The following is a 16,847-nucleotide window of genomic DNA, read 5'->3' as shown; positions in this document are numbered from 1 at the left end:
TTCTATTTGTAATTGTGTTAAATTGTTAAACCCTTAGCAATATACATTTTTTTTAGAAACCTCCTTTCACCGGTGTTCAAGATTGTTTAAAAAAGTTCCAGTTTTAAATAAAAAATTTCAATTTCATCTCAGTGTGCCTGCTGATGAAATAGGCCTACAAGCAATCAGATCCGTCCCCAGGCAAGTCATCTTCAATACTCCTCCCCCATTGTGCAGTGAAGTGTGCAAGTTTCAAGTGCGTACATGAAAGATATCTGACAAGGCTGGGTAGAAATACAAGCTTGCAATGAAAAACTCACATGAAGCTTTATATGGTCAAAGAATATTGATAGCAGACCTATCATATATTGGGCAGGTGTAATATTATAAATTGGACACAGAATTTCCCGGTAATCACCTGCAGATTATTTTACGACAAACCTGCAATGACACAAAAAGCACTAAAGGCTGGCACCCCTCACCAGCATTCACTGCCTGCAGGGAAACTAACCCAAAACAGAATAAAATCCCAAAGTAATAATCAAAACATTATTTCAATTTTAATCAGCTGTAGCCCAATCTCAGAGAGTGATTACAACCTTGAATTGTGATCTTAAGAGTTTAGTTGAAACCTGTCATTAGATTTTTGTCAGGTATACATAACACTACATGCAATGGTTATTTTATTTTATATTAAATAACCTGCCATTACCTCTGGGGGTTCTTTAGGTGTACTGTTGGAATGATAGTCATCATCTTCTTCCTCCTGTATTTGTTCAAAGGTACGTTTCTTGGCCTTTTTTTCTGTTGCTGAACAGGTAGCAAAAGACAAATTTAAAATTTACTTCCAAAAGTCAATAGATAAAAAAGTAATTGAGCCTTCAGCTGCTGAGGTCTATGTATCTATACTTACAAATAACCTGCTTAAGCTGGTCGATAAAGTTGTTTTCATAAACCATCCTCTCTTGCCAAATAGCTAACACTCTTTCTAAGTGCTTCTTGCAATTCTCATCAGATTCACTGTCGAGCAAGAAAAGCAACTCCAGATTAGAGACAATTTAATCTCCAAAAGGACACAAAGCTATGCCCAATTCATTAAGGTGTACTGTGAAGCAGTAACAAAACTGGCCTGCAATATCTCTTTCACTGGGTCTGATCAAATTAGGAAATCATACATTTGTAGTGTCATTTTAGTGTTTGAAAGATCACACCCATTTTAAGGCAGTTTTTTTTAAACCTAGAATTTTAACTAAAGCAACTCTTTCCTTCCCCTCCATCACAAAACATGTAGTATAACATCAGTGACCAGTTTATTTAGAACATATTAACACAAACAATAATTGTTAGGGTTAGGGTACAGACGTAACATCGGTACAGATGAAAAAGCCATTCAGCCCATTTGATCTCATCCTTTAGGATACCAATTCTATTGTCTCCCCATTACAGCATCGACAGGTTTCTTAAATGCACAGCCTCAACCCCTGTTCCTTGGGCCCCTTTCAGCTGTTGACCACCATTAAAAGAAATACTTGCTGACATTTGTCCTAAACATGCCCTTCACAACTCTGTACCTCTGCACCTCTGCTCTCACAAATTTGAAAGCGTCGTTTCTTTCTTTGTCCTTTTAAATATTTTCTACACCTCTAAGGTTCGATATTTGCCAACATCACTCCATTATTTAAGAAGGGTGAGAGATAAACCAGGAAATTATGAACCTATTGGTCTAAAGTCTGTTGTGGGGAAGTTACTAGATCTAGTTATTAGGGATAGAATGACTGAGCACTTGGACAAATATGAACTGATACGAGAGCCAGCGTGGGTTTGAAAAGGGTAAGTCATATTTAACAAACCTAGTTGAATTTTTTGAGGTCACTAATATGGTAGATAAGGGAGTGTCTACAGATGTTATTTATATGGACTTCCAAAAGGCAATCGATAAGGCTCCATACAAGAGACTGTTAGAAAAATGGAAGCGCATGGAATTGGAGGCAACCTTTTGACAAGGGTAGGGAATTGGTTAGGAAGTAGGAGACAAAGAGTAGAGATAATGGGTATGCACTCCAATTGGCAGGATGTGACTAGTGGTGTCCCCTGTGGGCAAAACTATGGCAGATGAAGTTCAAAGTGGGGGAAGTGTGAGGTCATCCACTTTGGACCCAAAAAAGATAGATCAAAGCATTTTCTAAATGGTGAGAAGCTAGGAACTATGGAGGAGCAGAGAAAATTAGTGGACAGGTACAAAAAATAATTTAAAAGGCCAATGGAATGTTAGCCTTCATCTCACGGGGGCTGTAATACACAGGGGTAGAGGTTATGTTACAGTTATATAAAGCAGTGATTAGACCCCATCTGGAGACTGCATTCAGTTCTGGGCACCGCACCTCAGGAAGGATATATTGGCCTTGGAGTGGGTGCAGCCAGATTCACCAGAATGATACCGGGGCTAAAAGGGTTAAATTACGAGGACAGGTTGCATAGACTGGGCTTGTATTCCCTCGAATATGTAAGATTAAGGGGTGATATCATAGAATCATACGGCACAGAAGGAGGCCATTTGGCCCATCGTGTCCATGCCGGCCAAAAAAGAGCTATCCAGCTTAATCCCACTTTCCAGCACTTGGTCCGTAGCCCTGTAGGTTATGGCACTTCAAGTGCACATCCAAGTACTTTTTAAAATGAGTTGAGGGTTTCTGTTCAACATAATTGAGGCGTTAAAGATGATTAAAGGATATGATAGGGTAGATAGAGAGAAACTATCTTCTCTGGCAGGAGAGTCCAGAACAAGGGGGCATAACCTTAAAATTAGAGCTAGGCCGTTCAGGGGTGATGTCAGGAAGCACTTCTTCACACAAAGGGTAGTGGAAATCTTAAACACTTTCTTCCCCTCCCCACAAAAGCTGTGGCTTGGTCAATTGAAAATTTCAAAACAGAGATTGATAGATTTTTGTTAGGCAACGGTATTAAGGGATATGGAACCAAGGCAGGTAAATGAAGTTAAGATACAGATCAGCCATGATCTAATTGAATGGCGGAACAGGCTCGAGGGGCTGAATGTCCTACTCCTGTTCCTATCTTGACACAAATCTTTTCACGGCTGAAGAGCTCCATCTCATCTAATTGTTTCTCACAGCACATCCCTCTAATACCGGAGTTGATTGCTACCTTCACCTCCTCCAGAGCTTGGATGCCCTTCTTACATTGTAGTGACCAACCTTTAACAGTCCTTCCGGTATGGCGTGGACAGAGCACTGTTTCAGCACGATCTCAGGGGAATATGAAATCAATCGATCTGGCAATATAAACCAGTTCACTTCAATAGTCACCCTGCACTATTTGGACCTGATGAGCTACTAGCTAAACAACAGTTCTAGTCTCTTTCAACTTCCATTCAGTTCTAACCCACCCATTCAGTACATTGGTTTCTTTTTCCTTCGAATATTCAATAACTTGCATTTTCTTATATTAAAGTTCATTTACCATCGATCAGTCCAGATACAAACACCATCAACCTCTCTTTGGAAGATCCTGGATGCCTCCCGAGTCTACTGCTCCCCCTAACTTGGGTCAAATGCAAAATTTGAAACGACGTTGCACTAGGATTGCATAACCAGCTCATGATTATATGTCAGGAATAGAAGAGGTCGCAACAGACTCCTGGGCTACCCCATTTAGAGTTATGGGAATGTAGTGGTTACAGCACCCAGGAATTGTGAAATTCAATTCAATAAATCTGGTCATTTGTAAGCTACCACCAGAAAAAATAACCATGAAAGCTACCAGATTGTGACAAGATTTGAGTTCATAAATGTGCTCAAGGAAAGGGAACGTGCAACCCTACCCAGTCTGACCTATACAGGGCTCCAGCCCCACACTATTTGTTTGATTCTTAATACTCTCTGAAATGGCCCAGTAAGCCATACAGTTGTAAAAAAAACTACAGAAGGCCCACCACAACCATATCAGGGCAACAAATGCAGCCAACCAGTGCAACCCACATCCTGACAGCAAATTTAAAAAACGTCCCACAACTAACTCAAATCCATGTCTTGCTCTTAATACCCACTGACTTCAGTTTGTAAAGTTGGCCTTATGGTCTTTTGAAAGTCTAGGCATACCATGTCACATGGCTATTCCCCATCAACTTGAGCTGTCAATTCCTCAAAAAAAGTTGATCAGTACAATCAATTTGTTCTGAAGCTATATTTGTTAGGTGTTTTCATGGATACTCTTCCAGTCAACTTATTTAGGATTTCATTGGTTTTCCAATTATTAATGCATCTGTAATTGCCAGGTACTTCTGAGTCATCCTCCTTGGGTACAGTAACTATTTTGGCTTTTTGCAGCCTGTTGAAACTTTTCCACCGTCATTGACACCATCAACATGAGCATTAGTGCTTTACAAACCTCCTCAGTGCACTGGGATATAATTTATCAGTCACAGTTTTCAGCTGTGAACCTAACCAAAATATTTGTGAACCTCTTTGACATGACAATATATTATTATTGTCTTTCCCAATAAAAGCTCCAATAAGTATTCTTCTGTAAATTTACTATCTCCAATCACCTTCACTGTCAATTCCACATTAGTCCTTTAGGCTTTTGACTCCTTCCAGGCTATCGTCTTGATGATATAATAATGGAATATTTTTGGCAAGGTCTTGCAGCTTCTGATAACCCTTGTGTCATGTTTCAAGATTTTATGACCATTTTTTTCAAAAAAAATAATTTTAAAATGATTTACTTTTGATGTTAGATTTTTGTAAGGAAAGTGTATTCACAAGTTAAAAAAAGGTATCTATACAATAGGAGCTTAAAATGCTAAATGGAAATTCTTTTCTACAGAAACTAAACAATAAGTAATTTGTTAGTTTGTCCAGGTAATCAAAAATCATCTCGCATGCATTGTGTTAAAAAGCTCTTTGATCCTGTCTGTGAAGAGGGAGATAAAGAGAGAAAGACGGGCAGACGGAGAAAGGCAGTCAGGCTTTTAAACAATATTGTGAAAGGACTCATTAATGTGGGGAACTGTGGCATTTTCTTTATTTTATATTATAACTTGAAGATAAGTCATATGATTGAATTAAGTGATTCTGGTCATAATGGCTGCTCAGTTTGTTTACCTGTAAAATAAAGCAGCTTAACGAATTCGTTTCTGGCAATATTTTACCATCTTTGCTTGATCTGCCTTTGGCAATTGAAGTAGTACATGGATAAAAGGCATAAAAAATTTGGTTTAAGTCAAAAGTGGGTACTATTATTACAGCCCTGGGTCACGCGGCCATAGGGCAGTGAGAGTCTACCCCTACAAAAGTAAGATGCTCAGATTACTTTTAGAGCATTTTATTTGCTTTGCCTCATATCCCTTAAGTCTGCCCTTCCAAAGTTGTATACTACTGTATGGTTGCATGCCTGTACGGTTTCTCAAGTCAGACTGATTGTTGTTGCACTATAGGCACCATGGCTCAACTACTGCTACTCCCTGAAGAGTCACTACTGGGATTGTCTTGAGGATACCTAGGCAAGAACCATAAAAGAACCCCACGCTGCTTGTTAAGGGTGCGGTTGAGTTGTTTACTGGACATGGTGCAACTGGAACATTCTGTGGTTTGGAAATGATTGTCTTGACCTTCAGGTGTTTTGCTGTAATGAAGAAACAATGTAACAAGGGCATGACTACCAGAATGTGTACGTGTACCACTTATGATTGGCTCCTGATAATCGGCTGTTATGCTAATGCTCTCGCTGTAACTGTATAACTATGCAACACACTGAATGTAACTTTGCTTGCTCTGTTGGACTCGACGGACTCTGGTAGGAGTCACTGCTGGTGCGCTAGAGTAAGCCCCGCGGATAATAAATTCTGTTAAACTCTGAAGGTGTATTCGACTCAGTGATTGCTGAACCAGACTGAGGGTAAAAGAATCCAGATCAACAGTCTCGAGAGGAAGGAATTAAAAACGTTTTTCAAATAAGATGGACAATCTCTTGCTTTATTGTAAGACTGAAGATAATAAAGAAAAAGGGTTAAATTGATTGCTCGAGTTCAGTATTTTTCCCCTTTACTCTTTCACCACTTTACATTCTAATCAGAAATCACATCATTTTACTCCACAAATTTACTCTGCCCTCCTTTTCAGCCTAAACTACATGTGAGCACCCAGAAGGTTGTGGGTTCAAGCCCACTCCAGAGACTTAATCAACATAACATAGGCTGACACTTCAATGTGGTACTGAGGGAAAGCTACATTGTCAGAGGTGCCATATTTCAGATGGAGACATTAAGCCAAGGTCAATTGTCTCAGGTGGACATAAAAGATTCCATGGCACTATGTGAAGAGCAGGAGGGTTCCCCGTGTACTGGCCAACGTTTTCGCTCAACCATCAATAAAAACGGATTATTTGGTCATTTATTTCATGAACCTTCCTGTGTGCAATTTGGCTGCTGTGTTTTCCTACATTGTTTCAGTGGTAGCACTCTCGGCCTCGAGTCGGTAGGTTGTGGACTCAGTCCCACTCCAGAGACTTGAGCCCATAATCTAGGCTGACACCTCAGTGCCGTACTGAGGGAATGCTGTACTGTTGAAGATGCCATCTTTCGGATGAGACGTTAAAAATCAAGGCACCGGCTGTCCTTTCAGGTGGAAGTAAGAGATCCCATGGCACTATTCAAAGAAGTGCGGGGGAGTTCTCCTGGTGCCCTGCCAATATTTATCCCTCAACCAACTTCCCTAAACAACAGATGCTTTGTGGGACCTTTCTGTGCGACATGTGGCTGCCACGTTCCCTATATTACAACAGTGACTACACTTATAACATACTTCATTAGCAGGTGCTATATACATACAAGTTAATTAGTTACTTTCTTTCTTTCCATTACAACAATAACTACACTTCATTGGTCATGACTTCAGAGGTGCCATATTTCAGATGGAGACGTTAAGCCACGGTCCCATCTATTGTCTCAGGTGGCATCCACACTGCGCACAGCAAGGTCCCACAATGCATCTGATTTTTTTAGGGAAGTTGGTTGAGGGATAAATATTGGCAGGACACCGGGAGAGCTCCCCTGCTCTTCTTTAAATAGTGCCAAGGGATTTTTTTTTTTGTCCACCTGAGAGGACAGGCGGGGCCTTGATTTAACGTCCCATCCAAAAGACAACACCTCCAACAGTGCAGCACTCCCTCAGTACTGCACTGAGATGTCAGCCTAGATTATGGGCTCAAGTCTCTGGAGTGGTACTGAATCCAAAACCTTCTGACTCAGAGGAGAGAGTGCTATACTTACAAAATACTTCATTGGCTTTGGGACGTCCTAAGGTCATGAAAGGGGCAATATAAATACAAATTCTTTCTTTTAAGAGAGTTTTCCCCATTCAATTCCACTGAATTTTAGACCATCCTTTCCCCTCCTTTAACAGTTTCAACTAGGATTGTTTTATTACTAATTTTCAGATCAAACACAGTAAAAACAGAAAACAACTTTTGCTTTACACCTAAATGTTTTTTCATGCTATTGCCACCCATGCAACATTAGGCTAAAGTCAAATTGTCATAGTAAAATCTAATTAAATTCAAGTCATACTTTAATATTCTGATATATTTTGAGAACCTATTATACGTACAGGGTTAATTCACATTTCACAAAGCTAATATACATATAGGTTATTTACATTATGTAAAGCTATTGTATAATTAAGGTAAATTCATATAGAAATTTTAATGTCATTTCTGATGTCCAAATCACACATTTTATGATTGAGTATGGGAATATACACTATTTACAGAGCTACTGCACAATGCCTGTGGGAACAATGTAAATCAGGGGGTTGAGGCACCTGAAATGGTGTGGAGAGATACTGTTGGTTGGGATTGGTACCACTCACGGCCAGTAGGTGGGCTGCTGTATTGAGGGGGTAGTTTGTGTTGAATGAGTCTCCAAGAACAGACCACTTGGTTATTTTCCCAGTTTCAGATGGAGACCAAACATCACTCATTCTGACCGACAGATGTTTCACATGTTTGTGTGGGTGGGGAGAGGAGAATGCATCTTTTTGCAGCTAATAACAAAACTTATGCTAGTTTGCTTGTTGCTGGGGGTCCTTTCATTCCAGTGGGCATGCGCAGCACGCATTGGGCTGGGCTCTTTGGAATTACGAGAGATGTCATGTTCCTAGAGATCGCCTGGATGGATGCAGAAACATAATCCAAATATGTGGAGGGAGATGCCCTTCTGGTTGCAACCACCCGAGCAGTTCTTTTTAAACAAAAAACCTCAGGATGTGGATGTCGCTGGCCAGGCCAACATTTCTTGTTCAGCCCCAGTTGCCCTTGAGGTGATGGTGGTGGATCTTCTATGTGAAGTTGCTCCTACTTTTTTTTCTAGTGATTTGATACAACTGAGTGGCTTGCTAGGCCACTTCAGCGGACAATTAAGAATCAGCCACACTGGTGTTGGACTGAAATCACACATAGGCCAGACCGGGTAAGGACAGCAAGTTTCCCTCCTTAAAAGGACATTAGTAAACCAGTTAGGTTTTTACGACAATCCGATAATGTCACGGTCCAGATTGGTCCACCTGCCATGGTGCTTTTTAAACTCACATTCTTTAGATTATGAGTCCAGGCCTCTGGATTACGAGTCCAATAACATAACCACTACACTACTGTACCCTTGTACGGTATGAAGGGGTGGAATTTGTGAAGCATGTGTGGGGTGTGGTACATGCAATGTATGATTTTGAATTAGCCTTCCTGAACTTCTCAGGATATGACTCCGTAGCCCTTGCCATTATTTCTCCCGTAATAGTTGGCATGGTCATGTTCCCAGGCTTTCTGTCCCATCCTTGATCATGGAGACAAGAACGACACACCAGATAGAGATATGGTCACAAGAAGCTGATGGGGCGAGGAGGAAAAGTTCAAGTGGGTCGGCTCACGCTTCAGTCTGACAAGTATTACAGGGTTCAGAAGGTAGCGTTTTATTCTGAGAAGTGGTATTGGTCATATTTAGTGAGGCGAAACTTATCAGCTGGCTCGTGGACAGGCATAATCTGGCCCTTAAGGAGGTGCTTGCCTAATAACTTTCTCACACCAGGCTTTCTGAGGCATAAACCTGGCTCCAGGCTGATAGTTATTGAATGACAATAAATTGCTCTCTTGTTGGTCTTCTGAGAGTGGATGATTGGTTGACTATGTAGCAGGGTTGGGAGAAGGCCCGAGCATCAATTCTCAGCTGCTGATTACATTGCGGGGCTAGGGACTAGGCAAATCACTTGGGTCTGAGCTGCCCAGTACTACCTTAAGTTTAGGAGACGAGTCTCCCATTATTGAAGAGCTGGAGACATGAGGGGTATTCGTAGCCTTTTGTTCATGCAAAGGCACTTGGAGATGTTTAAGTCGCAGAACAGATAGGCTGGCACCTTGATAGACACCATTGGAAATAGGTACAGGAGGCCGGGAGAATGTTCATTTTTATTGTGCTGTTTAAAAAATTCATTCATGGGATGTGGGCGTCGCTGGCAAGGCCGGCATTTATTGCCCATCCCTAATTGCCCTTGAGAAGGTGGTGGTGAGCCGCTTTCTTGAACCGCTGCAGTCCGTGTGGTGAAGGTTCTCCCACAATGCTGTTAGGTAGGAAGTTCCAGGATTATGACCCAGCGACGATGAAGGAACGGCGATATATTTCCAAGTCAGGATGGTGTGTGACTTGGAGGGGAACGTGCAGGTGGTGGTGTTCCCATGTGCCTGCTGCCCTTGTCCTTCTAGGTGGCAAGGGTCGCGGGGTTTGGGAGGTGCTGTCGAATAAGCCTTGATGAGTTGCTGCAGTGCATCCTGTAGATGGTACACACTGCAGCCACGGTGCGCCGGTGGTGAAGGGAGTGAATGTTTAGGGTGGTGGATGGGGTGCCAATCAAGCGGGCTGCTTTGTCCTGGATGGTGTCGAGCTTCTTGAGTGTTGTTGGAGCTGCACTCATCCAGGCAAGTGGAGAGTATTGCATCACATTCCTGACTTGTGCCTTGTAGATGGTGGAAAAGCTTTGGGGAGTCAGGAGGTGAGTCACTCGCCGCAGAATACCCAGCCTCTGACATGCTCTTGTAGCCACTGTATTTATGTGGCTGGTCCAGTTAAGTTTCTGGTCAATGGTGACCCCCAGGATGTTGATTGTGGGGGATTCGGCGATGGTAATGCCCTTGAATGTCAAGGGGAGGTGGTTAAACTCTCTCTTGTTGGAGATGATCATTGCCTGGCACTTGTCTGGCACGAATGTTACTTGCCACTTATCAGCCCAAGCCTGGATGTTGTCCAGGTCTTGCTGCATGCGGGCACGGACTGCTTCATTATCTGAGGCGTTGCGAATTGAACTGAAAACTGTGCAATCATCAGTGAACATCCCCTTCTGACCTTATGATGGAGGGAAGGTGATTGATGAAGCAGCTGAAGACAGTTGGGCCTAGGACACTGCCTTGAGGAACTCCTGCAGCGATGTCCTGGGGCTGAGATGATTGGCCTCCAACAAACACTACCATCTTCCTTTGTGCTAGGTATGACTCCAGCCACTGGAGAGTTTTCCCCCTGATTCCCATTGACTTCAATTTTACTAGGGCTCCTTGGTGCCACACTCAGTCAAATGCTGCCTTGATGTCAAGGGCAGTCACTCTCACCTCACCTCTGGAATTCAGCTCTTTTGTCCATGTTTGGACCAAGGCTGTAATGAGGTCTGGAGCCGAGTGGTCCACGCGGATCCCAAACTGAGAGTTATTGGTGAGTAAGTGCCGCTTGATAGCACTGTCAATGACACTTTCCCAAGCTCACCATACCCAAAGATGACAAAATGGAAGTTTGCTCCATCTGGTTAGGTTGGAATATATACTGGGGATATGCGATCTGTTTTAGTCAAGTTGAGTTTGTAACCGGAAAGTCATTTGAACTCATCGAATCTTTGAAGAAGGTTAAGTGAGGTGGTTGGGTTGGTTACATATAGCAAGCAGTATGTCAGGATACGTGGATTTTTGTGTTCATTCCCTCTTGCCTGCACTCAGTGGATGCCTGAGCTTACCCTGATGCACATCACTAGAGGTTCTATGATTGGAAAACGAAGAGGGCATCCTTGTCTGGTCCCCCGTTGCAATGGAAATGCAGGGGTACTAAATCCAATGGTGCACACTGTGGATATGAGGTGCAAACACAGGAGAGAAATTCACCTCCATTCTCAGGTATCATAATAAGAAACTTCTACTGCGGGGTGGGCCGGCAGACATCCAGCGTGACTAATGCCCTTGAATGGCTCTGGCTACTCGTCATGGACCCTGTGTCTGCAGGGATTATGTCCCATTGGGTTAGCAGGCACATAGGTCCCACCCATAATCACGTGAAGCAAGTGTGAGGCAAGTACGGGTGGGGCAGGGGGGCAGGCGAAGACCTCTCATTCAGAGTATACACATGAAACTTCGCTGCTGGTTCTCCCACTATTTGATGGGAGAGTCTCCTCCTGAGCTAGTATAGTTGGATTTCACTTGGCTACACTGATGGGAAGACGCAGATGGGTCTACAAGGAGGGCTGAGCCTCCTGGCTGCAAGGCAAAGGGCAAGTGTGAATGCTGTGCTGAACTGGCACTCCCATGGTTTCCTGCTGTTACAGTATTGATTGAGGCAAGTCTTAAACATCGGGACTGGTATCTTTGTGCTCCATGTGGTCGGTGACGCACAAGGGAAGGGAGTGTTGCCTTTTCAGCTAGGGTTTTCTTGAGGTTAATTGCCATTTATTTGTAGATGCATTTTAATATAGCACAGTAATAGTTTGCTTTCTTAAAATTATTGAGTTCTGTGAGCGAGTGATGTGGGTTTTTTTCTGCTTCAGTTACTTTAGCTTTTATTTCCTCCTCCTGTCTTGTCACAGCAGTCGGTGCTGTGGCAAGACTCAGAATTGGTCCGGTGATCATGGCTTTGGAGTTTCCTTTTATTCCCCCATCAGAGCAGCTTTCTGGGGACACAAAAGCAGTAGGACAATCCGGGCTGCTGGGATCATTAGAGCCAGTAAGATGAGAGTAGGCCACTGGAGGTTGAACTCAGCAGGACCAATTTTTAATAAACTTTTTTTTTAAATCCTTCTCTGCACCCGGCCACTGGTACTACGTTTAAAAGGCTGGGAAGGCAGAGTCCTTGCCAGCACAAAATGCCCTAGATGACAACCAACGTAGTGCAAAACCTAGAGAAAATTGGAAGCCCTTTAGAAAATGTGGACATACTGGGGATGTCGTCACCAGAACTGATTGCAAAAATTATTTTAAATCAGAAAATGTTTTACAATATTTTACACACCTCTGCTGAAATTCAACTGCCCATTCTAAATAAGTTATCTTGGTTCAGATTTTTTCAAATGTACCTCCCACCCACCCCAAAAAAGTTCAACTTATCTATACTCAATCAAGACAGGAAACAAATGACTCTCCCCTACTTGGCTTCATCATCCATTGGTCGTGCTTCCAAAAAGTAATGACCGGTTTCTCAGCTGACAGCTTTAACTATGTATTTTACTGTCTAATGGAAAAGTGAAGTAGATTCTGCAAACTTGATGCTTCACCGATCACCGACACATCCTTTAGAAGGGACTGCGCCAGAATTTTTTCAAAAATAGCAGCCTGCCTTTTAATAAAAACTGGAACACAAGCTTACAACACTTGATTGTTATAGAAATTTACTTGCTAAATGTGGGTATGTTATTAATGAATCTCTGCCTTTCCACATTCGTGTTGAACAGGACAGTACCTGGAAACATGCGAAAATGCATCCACCAAAACTGGAGCAAAGTCCTTGGTAAATTCTGGTCCCTTTTTCTTACTGTTCTGGATCACATCATTTGCCAGATAAAGGAAGGTCAGTTTTCTGCTTGGTTTAGCTGTGGACAAAATCGGTGAAAAAAAGAGTCAAGAGTTCTAATGCTAGTTAATGAGCTATACTGCTTCATGTTTTTTCCAGTGAGAAACTAAAATCAATATACACAATAATTCAGATTTTCATAAAACAAATAACTGCACAACCTGGAAATGTTATGACAAATATACACTTGTGCAATGAGAGTTTTAATTTTCTGAACAGTTCGATCACCCTACATCAATGAGGGGCTCTCTTTAGGGAGGTACAAGCTGACAGTCTCAAATCAGTATCACCAACTTGTAATCGATGCTGTCTACAATAGAAATGTAAAGCAATCTCAATAGTATCATAGTCGTTCAACACAGGATGCCATTCGGTCCATCGTGCCTGTGCCGGCTCTTTGAAAGAGCTAGCCAATTAGCCCCAATCCCCTGCTCTTTCCCCAGAGCCCTGTTAATTTTTTCCCTTCAAGTATTTATCCAATTCCCTTTTGAAAGTTACTATTGAATCTGCTTCCACCACCCTTTCAGGCAATGCATTCCAGATCATTACAACTCGCTACGTAAAAAAATGTTTCCTCGTGTCACCTCTGGTTCTTTTGCCAATCACCTTAAATCTGTGTCCTCTGGTTACCGACCCTTCCACCTGGAAACAGTTTCTCCTTATTTACTCTTTCAGAACAGTTTATAATTTTGAACACCTCTATCAAATCGCCTCTTAACCTTCCCTCCTCTGAGGAGAACAACCCCAGCTTCTCCAGTCTATCCATGTAACTGAAGTCCCTCATCCATGGTACCATTCTAGTAAATCTCTTCTGTACCCTCTCTAAGGCCTTCACATCCTTCCTAAAGTGTGGTACCCAGAATTGAACACATACTAATCCAGCTGAGGCCTAACCAGTGTTTTATAAAGATTTAGCATAACTTCCTTGCTTTTGTACTCTATGCCTCTATTAATAAAGTCAAGGATCCCATATACTTTAACGGCGTTCTCAACTTGTCCTGCCACCTTTAAAGATTTGCGTACACCCCCAGGTCTCTCTGTTCCTGCACTTCCTTTAATATTGTACCATTTAGTTTATATTGCCTCTCCTCATTCTTCCTACCAAAATGTATCACTTCACATTTCTCCAAGTTAAATTTCATTTGCCATGTGTCTGCCCATTTCACCAGTCTGTCGATGGCCTCCTGAGGTCTGTTACTATCCTCCACATTGTTTACTACATTTTTGAGTTGTGTGTCATCTGCAAATTTTGAAATTATACCCTCAATGCCCAAGTCCAGGTCATTAATATATATCAAAATATTACCTGTCCTTGGGGAACAACACTGTATACTTCCCTCCAGTCTGAAAAACAACCGTTCACCACTACTCTCTGTTTTCTGTCCCTGAGCCAATTTTGTATCCATGCTGCCACTGTCCCTTTAATCCCATGGGCTTTAATTTTGCTAACAAGTCTATTTTATTGTACTTTATCAAATGCCTTTTGAAAGTCCATATACACATCAACCGCACTACCCTCATCAATCCTCTCCATTACTTTGTCAAAGAACTCAATCAAGTCAGTCAAACACGATTTTCCTTTAACAAATCCATACTGACTTTCATTTATTAACCCGTACTTTTCCAAGTGTCAGTTAATATCGTCTCAAAGTTTCCCCACCACCAGCATTAGGTTGGCTTGTAATTGCCGGGTTTATCCCTCTCCCATTTCTTGAACAGGGGTGTAACGTTTGCAATCCTCCCGTCATCTGGCACCACTCCCATATCTAAGGAGGATTGGAAGATTGTGGCCAGAGCCTCTGCGATTTCCACCCATACTTCCCTCAGTAACCTAGGATACATCCCATCCGGAGACAGGGTGATTTTTCTACTTTTAGTACTGCCAATTTTTAAAATATCTCTTCATTTTTATCCTCTCCAATATCATTACTACCTCCTCCTTTACTGTTACAATGGCAGCATCCTCTTCTCTAGTGAAGACCGATGTGAAGTATTCATTTAGTACCTCAGCCATACCCTCTACCTCCATAAGATTATCTTTTCTGTCCCTAAATCGGCCCCACCATTCCTTTGACTACCCTTTTAATATTTATATGTTTATAAAATAATTTTGGGTTCCCTTTTATGTTAGCCGGCAGCAGAATTGCTTAGCAAACCACACAGAACAGTTGTGTGCTTAATACATAGAGCCAGAGTATATCATAACTGCAGTTTCTGCTTGGTTTGTCAGGGTGGAGCAACATTCTACTTGCTCAAGCACTTTAGAAATATTTTGTTATTCGCTATTGTGATTATACCACCAATTTGTCGAGTATAGATTTTTAAAAATACTTTAACAGAGCATTCCAGAAAATGATATATTCACCATTCTATGCTTGGGTACAGCCTGACCCTATTTTATAGGCCTATTAGGACAGCAATAGGCTCAGTAGTTTATCTGACACTCCTGCTAAGCTGCACACAGGGCAATGGGTGGACGAAAAAAAACTTTCATTTATATAGTGCCTTTCATAACCTCAGGACATCCTAAAGCACTATTCAGTTAAAGAAGTACTTTTGAAACGTAGCCACTGTTCTAGTGTAGGGAAATGCAGCAGCCAATTTGCAAGTTCCCACACAATATCTTGCAAATCACATTTCACAATGTTTGGCCCAAGTTTTTAAACTTGTTGCAAATCACATGTTTTCTTTCCATCAACTGACAACTGATGGGCTAAAAATTGATAAAGAGCAGGTACTAGAAAGGCTGGCAGTTCTTACAGTAGATAAGTCACCCGGTCCGGATGGGATGTATCCTCCTAGGTTGTTGAGGGAAGTAAGGGTGGCAACTTGTGGAGGTACTGGCCATAATCATCCAATCATTATTAGATACAGGGGGGGGTGCCAGAGGACTGGAGAACTGCAAATGTTACGTAAGGATAAACCCAGCAAATACAGGCCAGTCAGTTTAACCTCAGTGGTTTTTAAAGTGGAAGCTTTTAGAAACGATAATCCGGGACAAAATTGCAGTCATTTGGACAAATGTGGATTAATAAAGGAAAGCCAGCACGGATTAGTTTAAGGCAAATCATGTTTAACTAACTTGATTGAGTTTTTTGATGAGGTAACAGAGAGTCGATGAAGGCAATGCGGTTGATGATGTGTATATGGACTTTCAAAAGGCATTTGATAAAGTACCACATAATAGGCATATCAGCACAATTGAAGCCTATGGAATAAAAGGAGCAGTGGCAGCATGGATACGAAAGTGGTAAAGTGACCAGAAACAGAGTAGTGGTGTACAGCTGTTTTTCGGACTGGAGGAAGGTATACCGTGGTGGTCTCCAGGGGTCGGTGCTGGGACCACTGCTTTTTTTGATATATAAATGACTTGGACTTAGGCGTAAAGGACACAATTTCAAAATTTGCAGATGACAAGACTTGGAAGTGTAGTAAACAGTGAGGAGGATGGTGATAGACTTCAAGAGGACATAGACAGGCTGGTGGCATGGGCGGACACATGACAGATGAAATTTAACGCAGAGACGTGTAAAGTGATACGTTTCAGTACGAAGAATGAGGAGGCGCAATATAAACTAAATGGTGCAATTCCAAAGGCGGTGAAGGAACAGAGAGACCTGGGAGTATATGTGCACAAATCTTTGAAGGTGGCAGGACAGGTTGAGAAAGCGGTTAAAAAAAGCATACGGGATCCTGGGCTTTATAAATAGAGGCTTTAAAACACTGGTTCAGCCACAACTGGAGTATTGTGTCCAATTCTGGGCACAGCATTTTAGGAAGGATGTGAAGGCCTTAGAGCTCAATTACTTTTGTAGTGTTGTCACTTGTTTGTAGACAAACAGCATCCAATTGTGCACAGAGCCCACAAACAGGAGTAGGCCATTTAGCCCCTCGAGCCTGTTCCACCATTCAATGAGATCATGGCCGGTAACTCCTTATCCCCATATCCCTCAATACTCTTGGTTAACAACCATCTATCAATCTCAGATTT

General features: G+C 42.1%; 1 protein-coding gene across 4 annotated transcripts in view; it reads right to left on the bottom strand.

Annotated features, from left to right (window-relative positions):
- Window positions 1-16,847, bottom strand: part of LOC137334994 (regulation of nuclear pre-mRNA domain-containing protein 1B-like) — a 68,418-nt gene that overhangs the window by 40,652 nt on the left and 10,919 nt on the right. For all 4 annotated transcript variants that reach the window (XM_068000086.1, XM_068000108.1, XM_068000102.1 and 1 more), the window contains exons 2-4: window positions 12,746-12,875; window positions 893-999; window positions 692-789 (exon numbers count right to left, since the gene is read on the bottom strand). In XM_068000086.1, coding sequence (XP_067856187.1) covers window positions 692-789; window positions 893-999; window positions 12,746-12,875 — 335 coding nt within the window. The remainder of the gene's footprint in view (window positions 1-691; window positions 790-892; window positions 1,000-12,745; window positions 12,876-16,847) is intronic.

Source organism: Heptranchias perlo, chromosome 2 (genome assembly GCF_035084215.1).
Source record: "Heptranchias perlo isolate sHepPer1 chromosome 2, sHepPer1.hap1, whole genome shotgun sequence".
NCBI lineage: Eukaryota > Metazoa > Chordata > Chondrichthyes > Hexanchiformes > Hexanchidae > Heptranchias > Heptranchias perlo.
The sequence above is the reverse complement of the archived record's forward strand: the minus strand, read 5'-3'. Positions and strand labels throughout refer to the sequence as shown.